Source organism: Myxocyprinus asiaticus, chromosome 7 (assembly GCF_019703515.2).
Source record: "Myxocyprinus asiaticus isolate MX2 ecotype Aquarium Trade chromosome 7, UBuf_Myxa_2, whole genome shotgun sequence".
Lineage (NCBI taxonomy): Eukaryota > Metazoa > Chordata > Actinopteri > Cypriniformes > Catostomidae > Myxocyprinus > Myxocyprinus asiaticus.
Window position 1 is genome coordinate 52,356,015 of NC_059350.1, and position 25,044 is coordinate 52,381,058.

General features: G+C 36.1%; 2 protein-coding genes across 2 annotated transcripts in view; one reads left to right on the top strand and one right to left on the bottom strand.

Annotated features, from left to right (window-relative positions):
* slc5a10 (solute carrier family 5 member 10) overlaps positions 1 to 25,044 on the top strand; it is a 44,998-nt gene that overhangs the window by 7,281 nt on the left and 12,673 nt on the right. Inside the window, exons 8-9 of the mRNA XM_051703670.1 lie at positions 1,866 to 2,071; positions 6,163 to 6,298. Of these exons, the coding sequence (XP_051559630.1) occupies positions 1,866 to 2,071; positions 6,163 to 6,298 (342 nt within the window). The remainder of the gene's footprint in view (positions 1 to 1,865; positions 2,072 to 6,162; positions 6,299 to 25,044) is intronic.
* Positions 1,217 to 22,186, bottom strand: LOC127444348 (protein FAM83G-like). Its single transcript, XM_051703654.1, has 5 exons — positions 20,888 to 22,186; positions 18,742 to 18,909; positions 17,288 to 17,412; positions 14,468 to 15,719; positions 1,217 to 5,294 (listed from the first exon to the last, which is right to left on the bottom strand). Exons 1-5 carry the CDS (start codon positions 21,344 to 21,346, stop codon positions 4,812 to 4,814), a joined length of 2,487 nt encoding a protein of 828 aa, XP_051559614.1. The 5' UTR covers positions 21,347 to 22,186; the 3' UTR covers positions 1,217 to 4,811.

The following is a 25,044-nucleotide window of genomic DNA, read 5'->3' on the forward strand; positions in this document are numbered from 1 at the left end:
TAAATGTTTGAAATTAGTTTTGTAGACAAAAACATAATTGTGCCACCATATTAATTTATTTCATATAAAACTAAAATGTAATAATAATAAAAAACAAAAAAACTAAAAAAAAGCTTTTGAGATTGATGACTTAGATCAAATAATAAAGAAAAGCAGCCAATAAGTGCCCAACATAGATGGGAACTCCTTCAATACTGTTTAAAAAGCATCCCAGGGTGATACCTCAAGAAGTTGCTTGAGAAAATGTCAAGAGTACATGTCTGCAAATTCTAGACAAAGGGTGACTACTTTGAAGATGCTAAAATATAACACAGTTTTGATTTATTTTGGATTTTGTTTAGTCACAACATAATTCCCATAGTTACATTTATGTTATTCCATAGTTTTGATGAATTTACTATTATTCTAAAATGTGAAGAAAAACAAAATTATAATAAAGAATGAGTAAGTGTTTCAAAACTTTTGACCGGTAGTGTGTGTGTGTGTGTATAAGTAATAAAATGTGTGTATATATATATATATATATATTTATATATATATATATATATATATATATATATAAATTTGCTAAGTTATCAAAAATCCGTTTTTAATGTGATGTGAAAAAAATAATAATTTAAAGAATTTTAGCATACCCTAATACTTTCTAAATGCACTGTATGTGGCTTACCCAAATGCATGTACAGATATTTCATATTTTCAGTAAATCCTACTTGGAGGAAAAAATATATCTTACATTAACTGTGATGGTCGGCTGGTTATAGGGGAGACCGGGGCAGGTTGTCACATAGGGAAGTTTTCACAAGGGCTATATCTTAGTAACTATACAATTTTGAGTCAAAATTTCAATTGCACAAATTTGTCCAGAAGAGGTTTTGTATGTTGAGGTTTTTAAACACCTAGCACAAAAACCCTCTTAAATTAGAATATTTGTTGTGAATTATTGTTTTACTCCACATTAAAATTCCAATGTCATCGTATTTGTGTTATAGCTTTAAAAAAAAAAAAAATGTTCGTGCTGCCTTAAGAGAAAATTTTAACAGTAAAAAAAAATAAATAAATAAAAAAAATAAAAATAAAAGACAGTAACACTGCAATTTGCATAATTTATTCATGCCACAGATCATGCTGGGAATTAAAATATGTGAGCATGATGTGTTGATTGTATCTTTTGATTTATGATTTATTTTTATTTCAGATCAATAATTATTTAAAAAAAAAAAAAAAAAAAAATTTCAATAACTAATCACAAGTTCAGCCAACAAAAGCTTGGATAATTGAGTAATCTCAACAAAATCAATCCAGGGTAGTTATTCTAACTCTACATTTTAAGTTAAGATAACTAAAAGGTAAAATAATCTTTTACAGTGTTGGTTGAACACAGTAAAATCACATTTGCATATATTCGGACAAGAGTAAACTTAAGTCTCCCCTTATATGTTTAAAGAAACTCTATATTGTGAAATTTGCAAATGATAGGTAGCCTAATATGACTTATTTAAAAAAAGATTTTCCACATACCATGTCCTAACCAGGCGCAATGTGAAAAGTTTCCAGTGACAACTAAATGTGAAGATTCAGAATGACCAAGATTCTGAATAGAAATAATGCATTCCTATAGAGTAATATATCAATGAGTAAAATATCACTATGTGACATACACAAAGTACATTGCTTAAACAAGTTAGAAATTTAAATAGTATTTTTTTTATTAGAAAAAATACAAAATTTACATTCCATTTGTAATTCAAGTTAACCACACGTTGTTTCGACATTACTTTAAAAAGAAATATATGTTAAACTCTACATTTTACCAAAATCATAAGTAGATTTGGCTGATATGCATCTCTGCACATGTATTTCAGCATTTAATAAGATTGGAGGCTACAGTAACCTGGAGAGCGTGTATTTGAAAGCTGTGCCATCTAAGATCATCCCAAACACGACATGTCATCTGCCAAGGGCTGATGCCATGCACCTGTTCAGAGACCCCGTGCATGGGGACTTACCCTGGCCCGGCATGACACTGGGATTAACCATTCTTGCAACCTGGTACTGGTGCACTGATCAGGTATGCATAAACATACACAAATTACTCTGAAACCTACCCTGGTTTTCCCAAATTGTAAAAAACCCACACAGAGGACAGTACTGCAAACATATTTTGCATTGTGAGTTGCATTGGCAATAAGCAATTTATTGCATCTTTTTTTTTTTTTTTTTTTTTTTAAATACTGGAACTGATTAAGCCTCGATTTCTTTCCATCCCTGGACTTTAGTCATTGCCATATGTTTTTCCACTCAATAAAAGCGAATGGTGACTGAGGCTGTCATTCTGCCTAACATCTACTTTTGTGTTCCATGGAAGAAATACTTTTTTTGGAAAGAAATATTTACAATGTTTTCTTGGCTGAACAATCAACAGGAAGGTACAGATCAGTACAACCTTTTGAGCATGCGGTACAGGTATATATTAACAAAGCAAATTGAATCAAATATCCATTTAAAAAGTTTCTAAATTATTCAAGTAGATCCTTAAGACTACAGAATCTGTAGTAATCAGTGTGTGCAGACTAGCACCTTAAAGAAATGTTCCGGGTCCAATACAAGATGAGCTCAGTCGACAGCATTTGTGGTATAATATTGATTACCACCAAAAATAATTGTTATTTATCTCTCATATATATATATATATATATATATATATATATATATATATATATATATATATACTGTATATATATAAAAATTGCAGTTACAGTAAGGCACAATGGAAGTGAATGGGGCCAGTCCATAAATGCTAAAATACACACCGCTTCAAATGTATAGCCACAAGACATAAACATTACACATTTTAACATGATTTAAGTGTGATTAAATCACTTACTAACCTTACCTGTGTAAAGTATTATCCAATATTACAACTTTGTTGTCAGACGATGTAAAGATGGTAAACCCTGTAATCTGGTAAACGCTGTAATGCGGGTAAATCCCTGATTTTATCACACTAAAATTGTGTTAACACATAAATGTTTACATCATGTGGCTATAATTTTGAAATCATTTTAAGGACATTCACTTCAAATGTTCTTGCCTTACCATAACCATGATTTTTGCACCTTATATATATATATATATATACACACACATATATATATATATATATATACACACACATACATATATATATATATATATATATATATATATACACATATATATATATATATATATATATATATATATATATATATATATAAATGAGGGACAAGTCAAAATTATCTTTTGTGTTAGTCAACATTATGCCACAAATGATGTCGATTGAGCTCAACTTGTATCAAACCCAAATATTTCTTTAAAATACCTTTGCTTCTAACTGGTTGCTGTAAAAATATGTGCAAAAAGTTTGAGATGTCAACTGAATTTGAAATAAACATTAAACTATGGCAAGTAATGAGAATGTGTGGTATTAGTAGGGCTGGGCGATATGGCCAAAAATATTATTATAATATTTATTTTCATATCGTTCGATGTCAACATTTATCACAATATACATTTCATACCATTAATGGGGAAGGGAATTCATTCCACATGTTTGTTAGACCTAAAAAATAAATGCAAACAAATTTTTCGATGAAATTTCAGCAATAACATCATCTTCAGCAAACGTTTGATTCCACTGAAAGACTTTCTTGTGATGCTCCACACTCCAGCTCAGAAGGTGGCGGTAATGCACCATAAGCTGGACTGCCAACCGCTAATAAACCTCACAATTAGAAATAATTTCTTGCCTTTTTTCAAAAATGTGTGCACGTGTGCGCTATGGATCATAAAAACACTTAACTAAATAGTACTTAAATAAACAGCAATGGTGCTGATGTCGGAGTTGCTGTTGTGTTCAGTCAATAGTATTACATTGTCAGTGCTGTCTTGTTCGGTGCACAACAGTATCATATTAGCTGGATAGCTAGGTGCTAGCTACCTAGCCTCATTACTGGTTTTTATGACAGCAGGGCTATGTAAACGCTAGCAAGCTAATACTCCCTAACCAGCTGATTTAATGATTGTGATTCAATTAGTTAGTTGTGTGTATAACTTTGCTGAACAGCTCGCAAATTTACATAGCATTTATGTAGAACATAGGCTAAATGTATAAAATTACTCAAAAGTTTATCGATATCAAGGATTTTTTTTTCTCGATAAGTAACTATATTGTTTTATCGCCAAGCCATAGGTATTAGAAGGAAAGGAAATTGAAAATTCTTGTAAATACAAAATCTTGTTGGCAGTTCTATCTTCAATTAAATCAAAGAGAAGAACTGCAAACACACAATATTAGGGTGAATGTGTGTGCAAATGTCTAGGAATTTGTAAAATCACCTTACTGTGTTGGTCAGGCTTGTATCTTAGCCATTTCCAACCTCCTCTTTCTCAATCTGAAACACTGTTAGTCAATATAGAGGTGAATGTGAAATTGCCATCACCATGGTCACAAATCCACCACCAAATGTCTTGCAGTCCGGATTACTCATAAGCACATGACAACAAAGAGTCAGTCTGTTTGTAACAAGTGTGGAGCTTTCATTTACACACACACATATACAGTCCAGCTCTGTGCGTTGGGTTTGCAAACTTCACTGTTTTTTTTTTTTATGTAACACTGGTGTCAGTTTGAAGATCCAGTTTAAAGGATTCTAAGTCTATGCCAATGAAAACTGGTGGCTACATCATTGCACATTCATACCTTTGCAATCAATACAAAGTTGTTGTTTTTTTGGGTTTGGGGGGGGGGGGGGGGGGTGGACCATAAATCACTTTTCATTGTGCCCACGTGACACAAATGTATCCTCCAAGCTAAAACCAGCGGTGTTCACTGGAACCCTCCCCTGAAGGTGGTTGAATTTGGAGAGTTTGGCTAAGGAGATTCCTAGTGGTGTACGAGTCTCAACTTTTCTCTGGGGCGATGTAGATTTCGTTTGAGAGGTCCGCTGAGTGGGAGAGCCAGAGTTTGAGTGTGTGAGCTGTTGAATAGGTGATTGGCTGGTTTGCAGTCCTTCTATTTTACAGGCAGAGCTGTGTCTTCTAGGAGACCAACCAGTGCGATTTGGGTTTTGTTGTCCTGATCCACTTGGGGGACGTTCAGCGGCACATTTCTTTCCCTGCCAATACCTGCGACCTCCGATGACATGACCGCTGCTTTTAGGGGGTCTGTGGAACACTCCAGGTTTAGCAATCACCACTTTGGCCCGGCCATAAGTGTCTCGAACTGGTGACCTGGAGACCATTTGATAAAACTAAAGGGGAGGAAAGTACATGTGAGAAAGAAAATGAATAACAAATAGTTTTCAGATAGGATTTCAAGTTACTCTAGTGATGAATTCAAGCAATAGTACACCCAAAAATGAGGATTCTGTCATAATTCTCACCTGCATGTCATTATTAGGTGGAAAAGACACAAAAGAAGATGTTTTAATGACTACTTCCTGTCTTTTCTATACAATGGCAATTGATAGTGCCTCACTTTTAAGCTTAAAAAAAGGACCCAACAGTATCATAAATGTGGTCAGTGTGATTTGTGCATCATATTCCAGGTCTTCTGGATGCATACCCAAAATTTAAGTCATATTTCAGTGAAAATCTTGCCGTCTGTTGTGCGTTAATAAGAGAGAAGCTTGTTGTGGCTTGTGCATTGATGCGAGAACTTTTATTTTGTGCTAAAAAAATGCAACTTCTCATGTAAACACACATGCCACTGTGAACATGCAAAGGACATGATTTTCACTAAAAAATTACTTACATTTTGCATTGTTTCTCACCAAAACCTATCACATGTCTTCTGAAGACTTGGAATATGCCACACGAGTCACATTGACTGCTTTTATGATACTTTTGGGTCTTTTTTTAAAGCTTTAAGCATAAGAAAGAAAGTTGGATGTGTTTGGAACGAGTATGAGTGTGAGTAATTTATGACAAAATTGTGAACTATCCCTTACAAATATTCATTACTGAATTCATTACAAATAATTCTTAAGTCTAAAATTTTGGGGCTTTTATTCTTCATTCATTAGGTCATTTGCATATTTTTATTCAGAAGTCATGTTTAAACAGGAAAGGGCCACGTTTAACTGAATAAAATGTTTATTTGATCATATAACTTGACAGGTAATCGTGCAGAGGTCTTTGTCAGCCAAGAATCTGAGTCACGCCAAAGGAGCATCCATCTTTGCCAGTTATCTCAAGATGCTTCCCATGATCTTCATCATCCTACCTGGAATGATCAGCAGGGCTCTTTACCCAGGTACTCTACATATGCTCCAGCTGTTGCATCCTCTACTGCTGCAAAAATCCAGTTCTATGTCATATTTTGTCAAAGCTTTTTTCACTTTTAAAGACTTAAGGTTCTGGAACCAAAAGGCTAGCCAAAGAAAAACCATGTCATACCAGCTTAAGGTGGTCAAGCTGGTTTTTGGACCATGGTTGACCAAGATGGCCTACCAGCTCAGTCAGTAGTCCAGCTGGACAGCCACCTAAATCTAGCTAGATTCTCATGAAAATGTCTTGGTCATTTAAAAAAATTAAATTATATTTTGCATAAAGAAAATTAAGCTTACATTTAGGACCATTAAGATTTTTTTCATAGTGATTAATTTCAGAACACCTCAAAACACATTAAACCCCCAGTTGTCATTACCCTTAAAGCATCAGAATGTTTTACATTTACTATTCCCTTTGGTTTCAGTTAGGCTTGGGATCGATGCCTTTTTCATGCAACGATAATCGGAAGATTTTCCAGATGATTATCGATATATATATATATATATATATATCGGGATATTTTCAGAAATAAATAGGGCTGCTCACTGCACAATAGTCTTTGTCTCTTCAGACATATTTCTCAACACAACTGTGTTAAAGTGTGAGTGGCAGGGTAAAATTACCCTTCCCTAAGCTCCGCCCTCCTTGGTTACGGTGGCTCGCTCTAACAAGCTCTGCAGAACTCCCCATAGGAATGAATGGGAGATTGCTGTGAACGATGCGGTTTTTGGCAAAATATTCTCATAAACGGAATGGATAATATTTTTACGTGGGTTGGTATGAAGGGTGACATTGTAATGCATATTTATCTGAAGTTTATTGTAAAATAAATAGTTAAATTACACAGTAATTTGATTAAAAACTGTGAATCAGAATCAAGGCAATCGATTACTAAAGTCACTTAAAAAGAGAAAAAACTTCATTTAAATGGCAATTACACATCTAATAACATTAGCGTAAGTGAACAGAGCTGTTTATAATGTCTCATAACACACTCGCTATGACGTTTTGAACTCTTTATTTACTATCGCCTTTTCTAAGACCTGAATCAATACGTAAATAAACTAATGTTCAGTTATTAGCTTTAATTTACCTTGGAGCAAATGTAGGTGTCGTTGCAGATGTTATACATATTCATTTGGAAACAGTTTAATCCATATCATGCTCTTCTCCAGATTTATTTAAAGATTCGTTTTTTTTTTTTTATCATTTAGTTTCAATGATAATTCTCATTTCTGCAAAGCAGACTTTTTTTTTTTTTTTTTACTGTATTATAGTAAAAAAGATGCTGGTGTACAATTTTTTATTTATTTTTTTCAAAACCAGCAAAAATGAAAGGCAGAACAAAGGGAACACTACTATTATGTATGTATACTTTATAATTTAAATAATATATTATTAAAAAAAAATCTCGTTGTGGTAACACGTACAATAATGACCACCTTTTTTCGCATTGCTGTAATTATAATTGTGCGTAACTTTCATGAAAATAATGTAAAACTTTTTTAAAAACGTAATTTTCTATATGCAAAATATAATTTATTTATTTAGATTTTTTAATAAATTAGGACATTTTTTTTTTTTTTTTGACAGGTTTATTGAGAATTACCAAGCTTGGACCAGCTAGAAACTATGAAAAGACAGCTACAACTAGAGAAAGACCGATATGGGTTTTTTAATGGTCGATGCCAATATCCAGAGGGCAGGGTGGCCGATATAATGCCAACATAATCACACAATTTAATATAATAATAAATGACACCAGGGTCTGAAATTTACTTTTTAGCCCACCAGCCAATGTGGCTGGTGAAAACATTTACCGGACATTTTTATTACTCTTTTTATGAATATTTATTGCATTTTACAAGTAGACTTTACAGACATGAGAGACAAATAAACAACACTGTAAGCATGTTTAAAAGTGAACTGCTTTTTTAAAGAATTGTATTGTTTTATTATTTATTAAATATTTAATTGCCTGATAGTCCATTTAGAATTATTTTTCAGATTATTCACTTATTACACAAAACTAAATTTGAATTTTAAACTACATGTTGTCATATGAACGACCAGTAAGTAACTCTCATGAGTCTCATGAGCCTCAAGTACAATTAACACAGAAACAGATCTTGGCAGGGCCGGAGTGGCTAATTGGAAAGATCGGGAGAATTCCTGCTGGGCCGGTCAAACGTTGGGCCGGTTAGATCCGCATGTTGATTGACAAACTTTCATCATATGTCGCCTAACAACTGCCAACTGTCCGTAACATCCGATATTTAAAGGATCAGAATTGCGTTCCGTATTATAGCAGAGACACAGTAGCGGTTCTAGCTTGGCGAAACCCGCTTCAACACGCCCCCAAAGTTGTTGACCGGGGGGGGGTTTAGGGGTGCGCCCCCTCGTGCCTCGTTCCGCCCCCCCACAAGATGCCGCCCTGGGCAACTGCATGTCGCCTATGCCTAAATCCGCCCCTGCGGACACAGTCTATATTTTTTCATCTCACACCCAAACAAATGAGAGAGTACACTGTGAGAGACGAAACTGATGTTGCTGATGTTGCACCGCTTCATTTGGTAGCACGGGAAGGATCACGGAAGATCCATCGAGAACAGACAGGCTACTAATAGCTGAATGGATGAACGTGCTTCAGGTACAAGATCATCACAAGTTTAATACTGACTGCAGTCTCACAATCTCAATCAATTAATCTCTGAAATCCTTTTCCCTAGCAGTGCAGAATGATAATAGCAAAATTATTTTTTGTCACAAAATAACACAATACTTAAAGTAAATGAATACAGATGCAACAGCATGACACGGTACGAAAATAATGGGACTTTACAGCTCTCAAAAGATTAAACACAACTAAACAAACTGCACAGATTGCCTTCAATGTTGTATAATGCGATAAAACCCTCTTAAAGAGACAGTAACCATTATGCCTTTGTCCTGAACATTTACATTCCAAGTAAAAGAAAAGTACAACTGTGTTATTTTTAGTCTTTTATTTCACTCTTATCATTGTAAAATGGCACGTTTTTGAATGGCATGTAAAAATGTAAAAACAATCACTCAACCTTCATTGTTTCACTGGATCAGTTGCTATTTTAATTATCTAAAATACAAAGCACTGACCATTTAAAGTGTGAGCCTGTACATCTTGAAAGAGTTATAAACATTTACAGTTCTGCAGTGTTATTATGTGCCTAGATAGTCTTTAAAAAAAACTAATGGGGCTTTTCCACTGCACGGTACAGCTCTACTCGACTCGACTCTGCGCGCTTTTTGGGGGTTTTCCACTATGGACAGTACCTGATACTTTTTTTAGTACCACCTCGGTCGAGGTTCTAAGCGAGCCGAGACGATACTAAATGTGACGTCAAAACCCTGCAGATCACTGATTGGTCAGAGAGAATCGTCACTACCAGCGTCACTGGATTTGCGACACGGGACATCAACCCGCTAGTTTTAAAGTTAGCAAGAGCGACAGCAATATCATTTGTTCACGCGACTTTCAAATTGTAAAAAGAAATGGCTGTACGCAAAACCACGCCATGGTCAATAAACGAGATGCAGACGTTCCTCTCGTTAGAGACGAACGAAATGATGTGAAATGAAAAAGTCTTTCAGGAAGTGTCTCAGCTGTTGGCCGCACATGGCTACCACTGGACCTACCAACAGTGTAGGGAAAAGTTAAAAAACCACAACAGCCGGAGTGGTTCAAACAGAAGAAAGTGGAAGTGGTTCGACCAAATGGACGCTATCTATCTATGGCAATAGACCGTTTAGCAATGGGAGGGAGAGTGCCCTGGACTCAGTGTTGTTGGAGTCCACGATGGAGGATGGTACGTTTTGTTACGTTAACTCTATATTCTGCTTGAAAGCTTCACTTTATTTAGTTGACCAGCTACTGGAAAGCTTGCTTCTAAAACAACCATGCAAAATCACCATTCAACATCTGCTTAATGCAGCAAAATGAGCTAGTAGCTAACAGCTAGCGGTCGTGTTATTGTTTATGGTCAGTAATGTTTGTGTCGCGTTTAAGATGATGTCATGGCAGTAGAGGCAGCACAACTATGATGATCAGCCTATAATCCCACCCACGCTGAGGCGGCACTAAACTGCAGTGGCTCAGAAAAGTAAACGAGCAGAGTTGAGTCGAGTCGCGTCGAATTGTAACGTGCAGTGGAAAAGTGCCATTAGCTTACCCAAAAATGAAAATTCTCTCATCATTTACTCACCCTCATGCCATCCCAGATGTGTATGACTTTCTTTCTTCTGCTGAACACAAATTTAGCTGTTTAGAAGAATTTCTCAGTTCTGTTGGTCCTTTCAATGCAAGTGAATGGTACAAAAATCACATAAAATGCAGCATAAAAGTAACCCATACAACTCCAGTGGTTTAATCCATGTCTTCAAAAGCGATATGTTAGGTGTGGGTGAGAAACAGATCAATATTTAAGTCCTTTTTTTTACTATAAATTCTCCTCCCTGCCCAGTAGGGGGTGATATGCATATGTAAATAAAAAAAAAAACAGAAGAACTCCTCTTAAGAGAGAAGAGTGCTTATGAAAGTGAAAGTGGAGATTTATAGTAAAAAATGACTTAATTATTGATCTGTTTCTCACCGCTTCCCTTTTACTTGCATTGAATGGACCAACAAAGCTGAGATATTCTTCTAAACATCTTCATGTTCTGCAAAAGAAAGTCATACACATCTGGGATGGCATGAGGGTGAGGAAATAATCAACTATCCCTTTAACATTCACTTATTTTTACAACACATTCAATGATGTCTTATGACAAAGTGAAAATCTTAGTGAATGCCGTATGTGGTATAATGACATGGAGAGCTTAAATTATTTTCAAGTAATTGCACATATTGCATATGTTTGCTGTGATCTTGTTTTATTGTTATCATCTTCACCGCCAACCCCCCTTTTGGGTGTGGGCGGACTTGGACATGACATCCCGGGCTGAATGTGAATCCCACTCCGGCCCTGGATCTTGGTTTATATGGATTGAGTCAGATAATTCAGTCAGCTCCAACTGATCATTCTTTTTGATTCACTAAAAAAGAGCCGGCTTATAGATTTACTGCCAACTAGAAATTTCCTCATACAATTTTTTTTGGGAAAACGAGTACCAATACTTCCTTTTCAGTGCTCGCCTATACTGATACCTGTTTTTTGTTTTATTTTTTTCTGAAATCCATAGCAACAGTTTTTTTATCATCAAAATTGTGTCCAAATAAATGAATATAATTAAAACTTTAATAAAATTAAAATAGAACAATTAATTTAAAACATAATATTGTATTATTTTTATCAAATGAGGTGGTTTTATTCAGAACCTCACAGCACAATCCAAAATACAGCATTGGAGTTATTTTTGTCAAATAAAGTGCTGCATAACAGAGCATCACAGGTGTGAGACATTGCTTCAATATTATACAATTACTATTGATTTATTATTATTATTAGTAGTAGTAGTAGTAGTAGTACAGTGAATATTACTTAACTATACAGTAGTGATATATTTCTGTGGTTATTTTTTCCATTTAAATCGAGCTTTTATTTTAAAGCTCTTTCCGTTTTTGTGTGTTTTAACGGAAGTTTTCACCTCTGAAAAGCCCATCGCTACGTGAATCAAAGTGATTATTAAACTGCAAATGGCTACTATTTCATTAAATAAATATGAAGTCTGTGTGTAGCAAATTAGCGCTCCAATCGCTGTAATCTGCTACAAACAGAGTGCGCGAGTGTGAGCCAAGGAGCTCGTAAGAACAGCCGGCTTCAACACAACATCGGCTCCACACATACAGTACATGAGCACAGTATCCCTACTGCTAACTGAGACTTGCGATGAGCAGCGAGACTAGCTAATGAGAGCCGTTCCATGTAAAGACCTGCAAACTTACTGACTGAAGACCTACAGGACCCCCTTGACTACTAAACGAACATGTCACAAGCTGACACAAACTGACAAAAAAGCGCCCGCCAAAGTGGTGTACAACACCGTGTAATTCACCAGCCAAATAGAAAATGTACCCGCATTTGGCGCTTGCTGGGTGTTAAATTCGGACCCTGAATGACACGTACATAAATTGTCTAGAATATTAATGAACTTTTATTTAGCATTATATTTACTCAAACTTTAACACAAAACTTTAACTTTCAAATGTAGAATTTGCATTTTTTAGATGGTAGATAGCAGTTTCATCTGATTTCGGTTTAGTCTTCCTACTTTAGTAGGCTAATTGTTTGCACATAGGAAAATTGGAATACATTAGGAAGAAATAACAACAGTGCACACAGTAGTCCAGCAACCATGGATGGTATGTGCACATTAGGGACCACATTTTCTCAACAAAAAAAAACAAAAAATACAGAATCAAACTAATTGTACATACAGTGCACAGTGAACATAACATGTAATTATACCACCGGATCTAGCGAGAGCAGCAATTTACTGACCGCTTCTAGTTTACTTGGCCTGGATCGCCTGCTTGGAGTGTCACGGTCCATGGACTAACCATTAAGCAACGTTCGTGAGTCAGAGGGACACAGTTTTGATCTAGGCTATTATAAAAGGCACTTAAGAGGAACATTTACGAGTGCTCCACAGGAAAAACACAGATTTGCGTAAGTTTTGTGAATTCAAACTGTGTAAACAAGATATCCACATATTTGCAGATGATTATATGATAGTTTTATTTAGATTTTCCTTTGTATCATTAGACAAGACAGTTACCAGTCACATGAAACTGTTGAGAAGTGAGAGAGACAGACAGAGAGAGAGAGAGAGAGAGAGAGAGAGAGAGAGAGAGAGAGTGAAACAAGCAAGCGGGAATGTTTAAATGAGACTGTTGCACAGTCGAATTATCACAGCTGTGAGCGGGTTGCTGAGTGACAGTAAATTAATCCACTGCTCTCTATTTTTTTCCTCTTCTGGAAAGTCATTCAAATGTAAGAGTGGATTTTTTTCTTTTGGTCTTGGAGCAAATGGGTAAGTGAAAATCATATTTGCTGTGATCTCCTATTCACCGCTGTCGAAGAATACCCTGCAAACGTTTACTTCCGTGTTCCAAAACCCAGAGTTTGAAAAAGGTCATACGATGGCACTAACAACAAACCGAGCTGTGATTGGTCATTTACATGTCTCAGACAGCTCCTTCACTTGCAAGCAGTCGATTCTTGGTGCTGCAGCGGATTGAGAAACGAATGGGCCAAACAGGAAAATGTACCGACCGATGCCGCCAATTTAAAAATTCAGAATATCGATTTATCAGCCTCGGATATATTGTTTGACCACTTTCTACAACCTTAAGGTGGTTTAAGCTGGATTTTTTTACCAGGGTAGTGTGGATCTAAGTCAGGGTTGACGAGAATTGCAGTCCATTCAATAGGCTCTACTGTCTTAAGGTCCGATGTCTATTTTTCACAATCCAAGTTTTCTGGATTTTTAATATGAATTTTGGAAAGATGTATTTTTCAGTATTTAGTCATCTAAATAATTACGACACCAATGTACATAACAGTAAAACCTATTGAAATTACTGTACTTCTATACCACACAGCCTTGTTTTCATTTCCATAAAGTTAAACATAGTGTGTACTTTAAGGCCCATTATGCCCCAAAAATCATTTTGAAACAGTGGTGGTTTATAAGTAATTTAAGTTATACCTAGCTGAAGCATTTTAAAAGAAACATTTGATATAATGGAAAGAATTCAGGATAAAACTAAAAAGAGTTCGACTTTGAATGCGATAATAGTAGAACATTAAAGGGGCTGTGCAATAGTTTCCTGCCAACTTCAACTTCAGCACAGGAAATTTCTATCAAAGCCACATTTGGACAGCTGATTCCATGTGGAAATTCCACCAAATAAGGAAGCTGGTAAAGCCTAATAACATGCTATTTTCCTGTTCGTGTCTTGCCACCCCGTACATGTTAACTCTCCTAGCAGGTTCAGGCATGCTGGAAATGTCGACAGAGTTCCGGAAAGCACATTGACATGCCTTGGTGCGTTCCACAACACGCCCTTGTCTATTTGAGACACGCCCACGGTTATGGACTGCTAGTGCTAAATCTGATAAAAAACACTTTCACTCTCAAACTAACATGCCAACACAATAAATCAAAGTCCTACCTTTGCTTTGCCTCTGTTCTGCTTGTTCAGGAGATTCTTCTCGGCGGTACTTTGTAGCTCTGGCTCAATGTCATCTGATCGCAAGTCCACCATAGATTGAGAGAACCTCGCCATCACATTAAGCATGTCATGGCTGTGGTCTCCAAAGCGACCAGAACCCGTTATCATTCCGTTAGGGAGCTTGTCATTAGGACTTGTGCTACCAGAGTCTGTGCACTCAAAATACTCTTCTGAAGTTGAGGAATTCTCATCCTTTAATGAATCTGCACAAGTCACAATAATGCTGTCAGTATCATTTTCACGAGTGCCCCTACTTGTACCCTTTGAGTTGGTTGTCTGGATCTTCTCTCTTCTAACTAAACTGATCTCTGCATCTCCAGATCCCTCATGTGTATTAACCACCACCTGTAAGGTGCGAGGCTTGGGAACAGGTGGTACTGAAGCAGGTTGGTTTTCTGAAGAGGAATGCATGGGTTTAGGGTTTGGCTGCTGCTCTTCTGGAGAAGGGTTGGGATTGGGCTCCTGCAATTCGGTGGTTGACAAATGGGAGATACAAACTGGTGCATCTTGATGAATGCTGCTAGAATTAGTATTTGGTTGAATATCTTTCGGAGGCTGGGTACTTGATTGAACGTTTGCATTTACGGTATCTGTTTTAGATGAAGGTGATGGTTTAGGTCGGGGAATTGCCTTTTCTGGAAGTTCCTCAGGTGGGGAGAAGAAAGGGTCTTTGAAGCGGATTGCTTGCGATGTTCCACACATCTGCGAGCGCATTAAATGCACCGGTGCTGGCTTGCTTGTGTCGCGAATATTAATAAACCCAATAACATCGCTGGGTGGATCTGGCTCAGGCCAGATGGGCAAGTAGGAAATGAGATCCGCCTTTAACAAACCTGCAAGTCCTGGGTGCTTTTGCGGTAATTCACGTTTGGGCTTCTTAATCTGGACCATTGGATTCGGGGAGTTACTGCTGGCTCTAGCTTTGTCCGAAGCGGCTTTGGTTGATGCATCCACATTTACCAATGCGTATTTGGGGTTAATGAGTTTTCTTGCGACAGTTGCTGAAACAGGGGGAGGAACAGAGAATAGGACAGGCTCAGGCTCTGGTGGGTCTGCCAGTGGGATCTTGGATAGGATGACCCCACGAGAGTTCAGGTATAGCTCACGGAACTGTTTGTCAAAGGTGTCCACAGCCTGACCTGTCATGACTGTGATGATATTACGATCCAGACGGGAAGCAGTCCATGTAAAACTGAAACCCAAAAAGCAGAATTGAGGACTCTATAAAACACTGTTTTAAAACTAAATGTTTAAAAATAATGGGACAAACAAACAGCACAAATATTTTAGGTTTAGGTAAAACAAGAAAACTGACATCTAGAGAAGTCCTCCAAATATTTGCTACCAGAGTTGAGAAGTAACTAAGTAACTACATTTTTCAGCAGCATGACATTAGCTTAGACGTTTTTAAAATAATGAAACTATAGTGTAGCTTTTATAGTAACAAGCAATTTTTTTAGTTACAGTTATATTTAAGGTGGGTTTTTTTTTTTTTTTTTTTACATTTAAATTCATTTTTACTCTAAGTTTATGCATCCCCTTTTGATGTCACCCTATTTCAACAATGATAGATCCTAAAAGAAATATCCGGGTTCAACACATGCTAATCTAAATCAAAAGCATTTGTGACAATGTTGATAACCACAAAAAATATTTTCTCTCCTTTTTGAGGTTACAGTGAGCAAACAATGGAAGTGAATGGGGACAATCCTTGGAGGGTTTAAAGGCAGAAATTTGAAGCTTATATTTTAATAAAAAGCATTTACATTAATTCTGTTAAAACTTCATTGAGCTGTGAAGTTTTTTAATCAACATTTTTACAGTCGTTTTAAGGTTTATGGTATGTCGTCATGGCAACAGAGTTGTACAATTTAATGTAACTTTACACAGGAAACACTTTAGTAACACTAAAATCATGTTAATGCACATATTGTTTATGTCTTGTGGCTATACTTTTGAAACCGTGAGTATTTCAACATTTTACGGATTGGCCCCACTGACTTACATTGTAAGTGCCTCACTGTAACCCTGTAAACCACTGTAAAAATTTTACTTTTTTAAAGAAAAGGAGGGAAGTGTCTAACCTAATTTTTGTAGTAATCAACATTATGCCACAAATGCTGTCAATTGAGCGTAACTTGTATTGAACCCAGAATATTCGTTTAATGATTTTGTGGCATAAAAATACCTGATTATGTTGATTATAAAATGATAGTAGTATAATTAAAAAAATATTGCCTCCTAAAGTAACTTCACTGTAGTTAACAGCACTTTTTTAAACAGATAGTTTCACTGTAGTATAACTGTTTTATTGCAAGTAGCCAGTTGCAACGATCTCGTTTTCATTTCAGCTCAGGGACTTTCTGCCGTAGCCACATTTGGACGGCTGGTTCCATTGGAAAATTCAATAAAAATGAAGCATGTAGTTTGGCAAGATACAGTTTCAAAGTAGCTTTCTCAACAATAGTTTGCACTAATTGAAACCATGATGCCTGTTAAGCAGTATAAGCAAAGCTGCTTCACCATTAAAAAAAAAAAAGAATTATGATTAAAATTATTCACCAGCAAAAATTCCCAAAACTTTGCAATTGCAAGGCAAACAATATTTACTAACAGGTCTGTGTTTAAACATATACTTAGCCAAGCATCAGCCTATAGACACACAAACTGGTATCTGGTGTGATTAGGCAGCATTTACGATATACAGTTTCATGTTTGTGCATAATATACACACACACACATATATATATATATACAAACCTGTATGATCCAGACACAGCACGGTCTCCATCCACAAACATGAATTTCTGACCCAGCGAGCCACGAAGCTTCTGAGCTGATCGCGTGTAGAATTCCAAACCACCGATGCATCGCACCCGCAGATGCTACAAACACACATTGTTTTTCAAACACACACAAACCCAAATATATTCAAATATTATACACCATCTGGCTCTCATAAGCCCATATTTAAAAGAAGAAAAAAAAAATGATTTCAGATGTAAATTTTGTTATGAATGCATTTTTTTCTGCTAGGGTTAGGGAAAGGTTAGGGTTACGCCTAATAGTTAGGGTTAGGTAGCCTATCCTTTTCAGTGACAAAACTACACACCTACTGAAACAGGATGATTCATGAGATTTAGAGGTACACTGTAAACCTTAATGTTGTCATTACTGGAAAAATTAAGTTGTCTTAATTAAACACTACTTGAAATGTCAAATTTTGAGCTAATAACTCAAATATCTTTGTTCCTATTCTTAAAAATCAATACACTTAAGATTTTAAGTGTAACTAACTCAAACCGTTGAGTACAAAATTGAAGCAATGGGGAATATCCATAATGCCTTGCGCTTGAATTATTTAATTATGTTTCCTTGGTCAAAGGGAACATATGGGGCACTATTTATAGTTCCAATTGCTCCCTGTGCATGTGCAACTGTAGTACAGGTGTCTATGCATTTCTGTGGAGAAATAAGCTTATATAATGACTGACCTACAATCAGTTATAATCTTCTTTATCCATGCTGTGTTACTGTATGACCTAAATTTGAGTCCATTCAATTAAAATTATTAAGTAGAAACAACAACATTTAAATAGCAAATCTGAGTTGAGTCTACCTGCATCTAGTTACCTTAACTTACATAGTTATGTTCATTCAATATGATCAGCAAGTTAAGTGAACTTAATTACACAGGTTTTGGAGACCCCATTACTCAATTCAATTGAGGGAACAGGTTTACTCAAACAACTGAGTAAAGTCAACTTATTAGGGTTTTCAGTGTAACGTACAGTAAGGTAAAACAAGGTTATGCGTGTTAAGATTCGTTAACAAGAACTAACAATAAACAATAGTTTTACAGCATTTTTTTGTTTTGGTTAATGTTCATTTCTACACATACTCATTTTGCATTACAAGTTAGTATAAGTTAGTGCAATTAATGCATTATTACCTAACCTGAACTAACAATGAACAACCGTATATTTACAAATTAAACTAAGATTAATAAATGCTGTAAAAAATGACTGTTCATTGTTAGTTCACGATGTCTACTGCATTTGTTAATGCCTAGAACCTTATGGTAAAGTGTTAGCCATTTAGATTATTATGAGTACTACAACAGCTGTGCTGTAAGTGCTATAATACATGAGTCTATGGATGTGCATGAGACGACAACAGGTGTGCATAAATTCTTGCAAGCGCCTTTAACTCACATTGAGGTGTCCTCTGTGCATGTTTGCTCTCTCACACATAAGTAAGAAGTCCTGTACAGCTGCATTGTCTATAATAATGTACACAGCCACTTTCTTCTTAAATCCAGCTTCTATTAGATCCTTAAAAATGTCCACATCTGTGAAAACATCCATAACTATCGCTATCATCTGCAAGTAAAAAACACACACAAGCAAAGTTAATGTTTATCTTAAACAATTAATTATACGCAATATGGAAATGGTTTTGAATTATTTAATTTGTGTAAAATATATTACAGGCCATACATACACACGAACTAGTCATGATTCCTGTTCTATTGTAATTATTGAGTATGTTTTCATTATTAAGTAGACATCATGATGATGTAGCCACAGCTCATACACACCCTAAACCTCTACATCACTTAGGTCATCAAAAGCTCACATTGTGCAAAATGTCTTTGTATAAAGGGATCTCTTTGATTGACTGAGTATTTGAGAGTGTGTAAATGTGTGTGGGTGTTTAAGACAGTGGGGAGGAAGAAAATGTGTGCCGGTATGTGTCATTGGCCAAAGCACTGAGGTTAAGCTTTGGCATGTTCTGACAAGACAAATGAGTCAGTTTGAAGCCAGAAGGGATTCGGAAACGTGACAGATGATGATGATGGACGGATGAAGGGAGAGCAGCTTTAGATGTTCCAAATCTTTAGTTTGTTTTTGTTTTTTTTCAGTTGTTCTCAATTATTAGAGTCTGGCATTTTCATGTTAGCTTTTTAAACAATTAAACAGCTTACACGTGAAAAGTCATGTTGAAATACACCAAACATACGCCAATGTTTATTTAGACTGCCTTTTCAGTGTATACTATTTAGATGTATTCTCAATATTCAGATTAGAATTTGAAAAATATGGGCTGATTCTTAAATTATTACACTGAAGAAACTTTGTTATTTCCTGTGCTTTAGAAAATGAAATCATTAAAGGTGTACTCAGTCATTTTTGGACGTTACCAATGCTATTGTAGAAATTCACTATTCACAGTAAACCAGGGTTAATTAAATCCCTGATTGAAAGTGTCTAACAACAGGGCAGTTACTGAGATTAAAAGAGTAGTCGTCGGCTGGTCATGTAATCATAACATGGCTGCCCCCATAAGGAGACCCTCTTCATGTAGAATAAAACAGCTTTTATAAGGTTACTGAAATTACTGGAGTCTTCATCTCATGTGAATGCTCATGATTTTATTAATTTGCTTCAGAATTACTATTCATTTCTTTTTAAGTAAAACTCTTTTAAAGAGGAAAAAATTACTAAGTGCCTCTTTAAAGGGATAGTTCACCCAAAAATGAAAATGCTCTCATCATTTACTCACCCTCATGCCATCCCAGATTGATATCTTTCTTTTGCAGAACACAGATTTTTAGTAGATTATTTCAGCTCTGTAGGTCCGTACAATGCATGTGAATGGTGATCAGACCTTTGAAGCTCCAAAAATCACATAAAGGCCACATAAAAGTAATCCGTAAGACTCCAGTGGTTTAATCCATGTCTTCAGAAGTGATATGATAGATGTGGGTGAGAAACAGATCAATATGCAAGTCCTTATATATATATATATATATCTCCACTTTCACTTTCACATTTTGAAAGTGAAAGTGAAGATTTATGGTACAAAAACGAAAAGAAAAAAAGGACTTAAATATTGATCTGTTTCTCACCCACACCTATCATATCACATCTGAAGACATGGATTAACCCAATGGATTACTTTTATGTGGCCTTTATGTGATTTTTGGAGATTCAAAGTTCTGGTCACCATTCACTTGCATTGGATGGACCTACAGAGCTGAAATATTCTTCTAAAAATCTGTTCATATTCTGCCGAAGAAAGAAAGTCATACACATCTGGAATGGCATGAGGGTGAGTAAATGATGAGAGAATTATAATTTTTGGGTGAACTATACCTTTAAACACTATTCTGATCTAAAGGATCTTAAGAACATACTGAAACATCAAGAACTTTATAACGTCCATAGAAAACTATACAGCCAAAATGGTGCTGCAAAGAATCATTGAAGAACCTTTAGTTTTGAGTCTATAAAGTGTTCATGGGACAGACTGACCACACAATCGGGCTTCTCAAGTTTCTCTAATTTGCTGGCTTACCTTCTGTGCCTGAGCGATGGCCTTTCTCACTACCTCTTTTATATGCGCCTGTCCGTCCACCGGCGGCTGCGTGTACACGTTGACGCGCGTCACTCCGCGGTAAGAATTACAATCGGGCCATCCGAGGTCCAAATTCGGTATGGAGATATCAGAGCGGTCCGGCCAGTACTGTAAAGACACAGTACTGTCCTCTCCCTCTGTCATACCATCCGGTTGTTGGTGCTCAGAACCGGGTTTGTAATCTTCTATGGTTCTGCGGAGTTGCTCCAACTCCGTTTCCGAGAGGAAAGGACGCAGTTCGTGCTCTTTCACATAGCAGTCAAACGCGTCGCGTCCTTTGGTGATGAGCGCCTCGAGCGCAAGCCGCTGCTCCTCGCTGTATAAGAACTCCGGTTTGGATTCGTTCAGACGCCAGTTCACATGATTGTCATCAAGACACTGAACCTGTGAGAGAGCCATAATGCTGCCTCACGCGATCCGAATTCTTGGCGAATAAAAAAGAGCGAATTATTTTATCCGGTAATTATTATTTTTAAAAAAGTACCCAAACTCAAGAAAAGTCATTAAAACCTAAGACAAAAGTTTTTTCCCCCTCAGTTCACAGGGCTATAAAAATTCAGTTCGCGGTCCGCGATAAACCGTTTCCATGATAGAGCGAAACCGGACGATATCGTAAACTATTTTGTCCTCAAATAGCGCGGCTCAGCGTTAATTCTAGCACCAAAAAACACCTTTACGCATAGAAATAAACGCGATATTGTTTCCAAAAATATGTACTACTGGTCCGAGGCCTTCGGTGTTATTTGATCATGTTTTGCCAGAAGCCGAGTCCTAGATGAGTACTGGACGCAGTTCAGCACGCGGAGCCGGAGATCAGCTTTCACTTAACCGACAGGTAGAATAGAACAAAGCATCTCCAGAGATTCAAGTGATTAGGCACACCTCAGTCACCTGACCAGGAGGGGCACAGACACACCACACATGCATAACGCACACGCAACAGACTTCAGCTGGAGTTCAGGATCTCCAACGAAAGCATACATCCGGTATATCGCCGAAAAGAACGATCAGCTTGTCAGAAAAAACATTATATCCGTTTTTGTGCATGAACCAAAAGTTGCCGGATAAGCGCTACAGTGTTGCGATTTGAACTAAAGTTTTACAGTTTCTTCAATGTTTTGTCCCCTGCTCTACGTTTAGTCCTGAGTTTCTAGTCGTTTGTATTGCTTTGACCTAATTCTGTAGATCCACAAAGCGTTTTGGAAAGAGGAAGAGGCCGAACATCGTGGTGCATGAGCGCCTATGACGCGTCAGACTAGACGGACGAATATTAGACTGTTGAGTCAACAGTTACGTGTGCGCCGGAATTGTTTGGGGCGGGGTGTCCGGGAAAAAAAGTGACAGGAAAGTGAAACACAGACAACTTCCCCCCCTTTTTTTTTTTTTTTTCACCTTTGACTTGATGGCTGCAGAATAGGATCACGTTGTAGCATTTTTACAGTGGCCTAAAAAAGTGTTTGGACAAATAAACCTCACTTAAAAATCTATGACTATTATTGCATTAGATTAAAAAAATAACTAAATAAAATAAATCAAGTGTCATGTCATGCCACATTTACAGTATAGTCTAGTCAAAAAACAGTTAATAATGTTGACAAATTATAAAGATGTATAATTTGTCAACATTAGGAACAATTTTGAATAGTACACTATATAGTAAATGTGAACTCATTTAAGCAAAGTCAAACCAAAACCTGGGGGGGGGGGTCAATGAGCATCAACAGGTTAAACAATAGATATACTTATCAAAATTAATATTTAAGGGATAGTTCACCCAAAAATGAAAATTCTCTTATTATTTACTCACCCTCATGTCATCCAGATGTGTATTATTATTTTTTTTAAATTATCTTAGAAGAGTATCTCAGCTCTGTAGGTCCTTATAATGCAAGTGAATGGTGATTAGACATTTGTAGCTCCAAAAATCACATAAAGGAAACATAAAAGTAATCCATTACGACTGCAGTAGTTAAATCCATATCTTCATAAGCGATATAGTAGGTGTGGGTGAGAAACAGATCAAAATTGAAGTTCTTTTTTTACTCTAAATCTTCTCTTTCACTTTCAGATGTGAAAGTGAAACTAAACAGGCCCCACATGTGGCTTTAAGATGTAAACATTAAATTGGAGATTTAGAGTAAAAAAAATGACTTTTCTGGTCTGTTTCTCACCCACGTCTATCATATAGCTTCTGAAGATAACCACTGGAGTCATATGGGTTACTTTTATGTTTCCTTTATGTGATTTGTGGAGCTACAAAAGTCTAATCACCATTCACTTGCATTATAAGGGCCTACAGAGCTGAAACATTCTTCTAAAAATCTTTGTGTTTTGCTGAAGAAAGAAAGTCATACACATCTGGAATGGCATGAGTGTGAGTAAATGATGAGACAATTTTCTCTTTTGGGTGAACTGTCCCTTTAAGGATTTAGTTTGTAGATGCCACGTGATTTGATATTTAGTAATCAGTAACACTTTACAATAAGGTTCCATCAGTTAACATAAACTAACAATGAACAATACTTTAACAACATTTACTAATCTTGTTTAATGCAAGTTTCAACATATACTAATACATTACACTAATACTAATACATAAAATCAAAAGTTGTATTAGTTAACATAATGCACTATAAACTAACATAAACTAACAATGAACAATTTTATTTTTATTAACTAACATTAACTAAGATCACTGAAAAAATGATGTGTTGGATTTATTTAAAATATATGTAGCATTTTTGCATCATGGCATGCTTTTTAAGTAAATTCAACTTATGGTCATTTTATGTCAGCATAACTAGAAAACCTTTGTTAGATATACACAAATGTATCAGTTCATTCAACTTTGTTTACTTAAAAAGGCATGCCACATGAATAAGATTTAACAACAAATAGCACATTATTTCAAATTAACTTTGAAAATTATTATTTGTACATAATTTAATTGGCTCAAAAGAAAGTAGTGACTGAGGACTGATTCCCCCAGAGAAGTGCAGATAAAGCTGCACTTCAGCTACACACATTCACATGTACAAGTAACAATTACATGTAACTTCACCAAAGGGAACACTAATCATCCTAATGGTGACTTGACACAAAACACCTGATTACAGTAAAACAACATCAATAATGCAAAAAGAGCTCAAATCTTTATGAATTCTTAATAAAAACTAATTAAATACCTCAATAAGTTCCTTTTGACCAAACAAACATGCATAAATTATTCAAGGACAAGGGCTTTTACACAGAAACATCAGTTCTGTACATGATTGTTTGAGTTAGTAGTACTTAAAATCTTAATTTTATGTATTTTTAAGCCAAAGTTGTTCAAGAAACTCATAATTATTCTTTGACTTTATGCATCATTCTAAGTTCACCTTTATTATTAATATTTTGTGTTGTACACATTATTGCAAATTAAGTAGTTAAAAAATGTTATAAATATGTACGTTTCTGAGTAGAAGCTATTTATTTTCTTACGTTATGGTTGTTGAGTCAACGAGATTTATAAATGCTGTAAAAATAACCTATATTGTTCATTGTTTGTTCATGAATTCAAACTTACAGTATGTTAACTAATAGAAACTTATTGTTAAGTGTTACCTATAATCTAATGCAATGACATCTATACATTTCTAAGTGTCCGAATAGTTTTTGGGGCCACTGTGCAGTATGCATTAAAGCTGCTGTAAGCGATTTTAGCCATTCTAGAATTTCAACATGCTGAGCCTTTGGATTAGCCATGCCCCCTTTTTGCAAAACCCTGCACATTTCAAAGATACCAAATGAGCTTTATTGAGACTGACACGAGCAGAAACGGTTGTCAAAAACAACAGCAGCTAAATAGCTCCCTCAACTGACAACTGTTATGAGCAACATGGCATAAAAATGGTATTATGCCTCAGTATTTCGCTGCAACTACAATATTATGAGAATGCGCAAAATGATTGACTGGCAGAAAGCGCCACTGTCCGCGGACACATTTTCTGTTTGCTGTTTACAGAGTCTAGAGCTGTTACAGTGACTGGTGAGATATCTCAAGACACTTATTTCATTAATATCTTTCAGGGAGTAGTAAAAATGTTTGCATACCT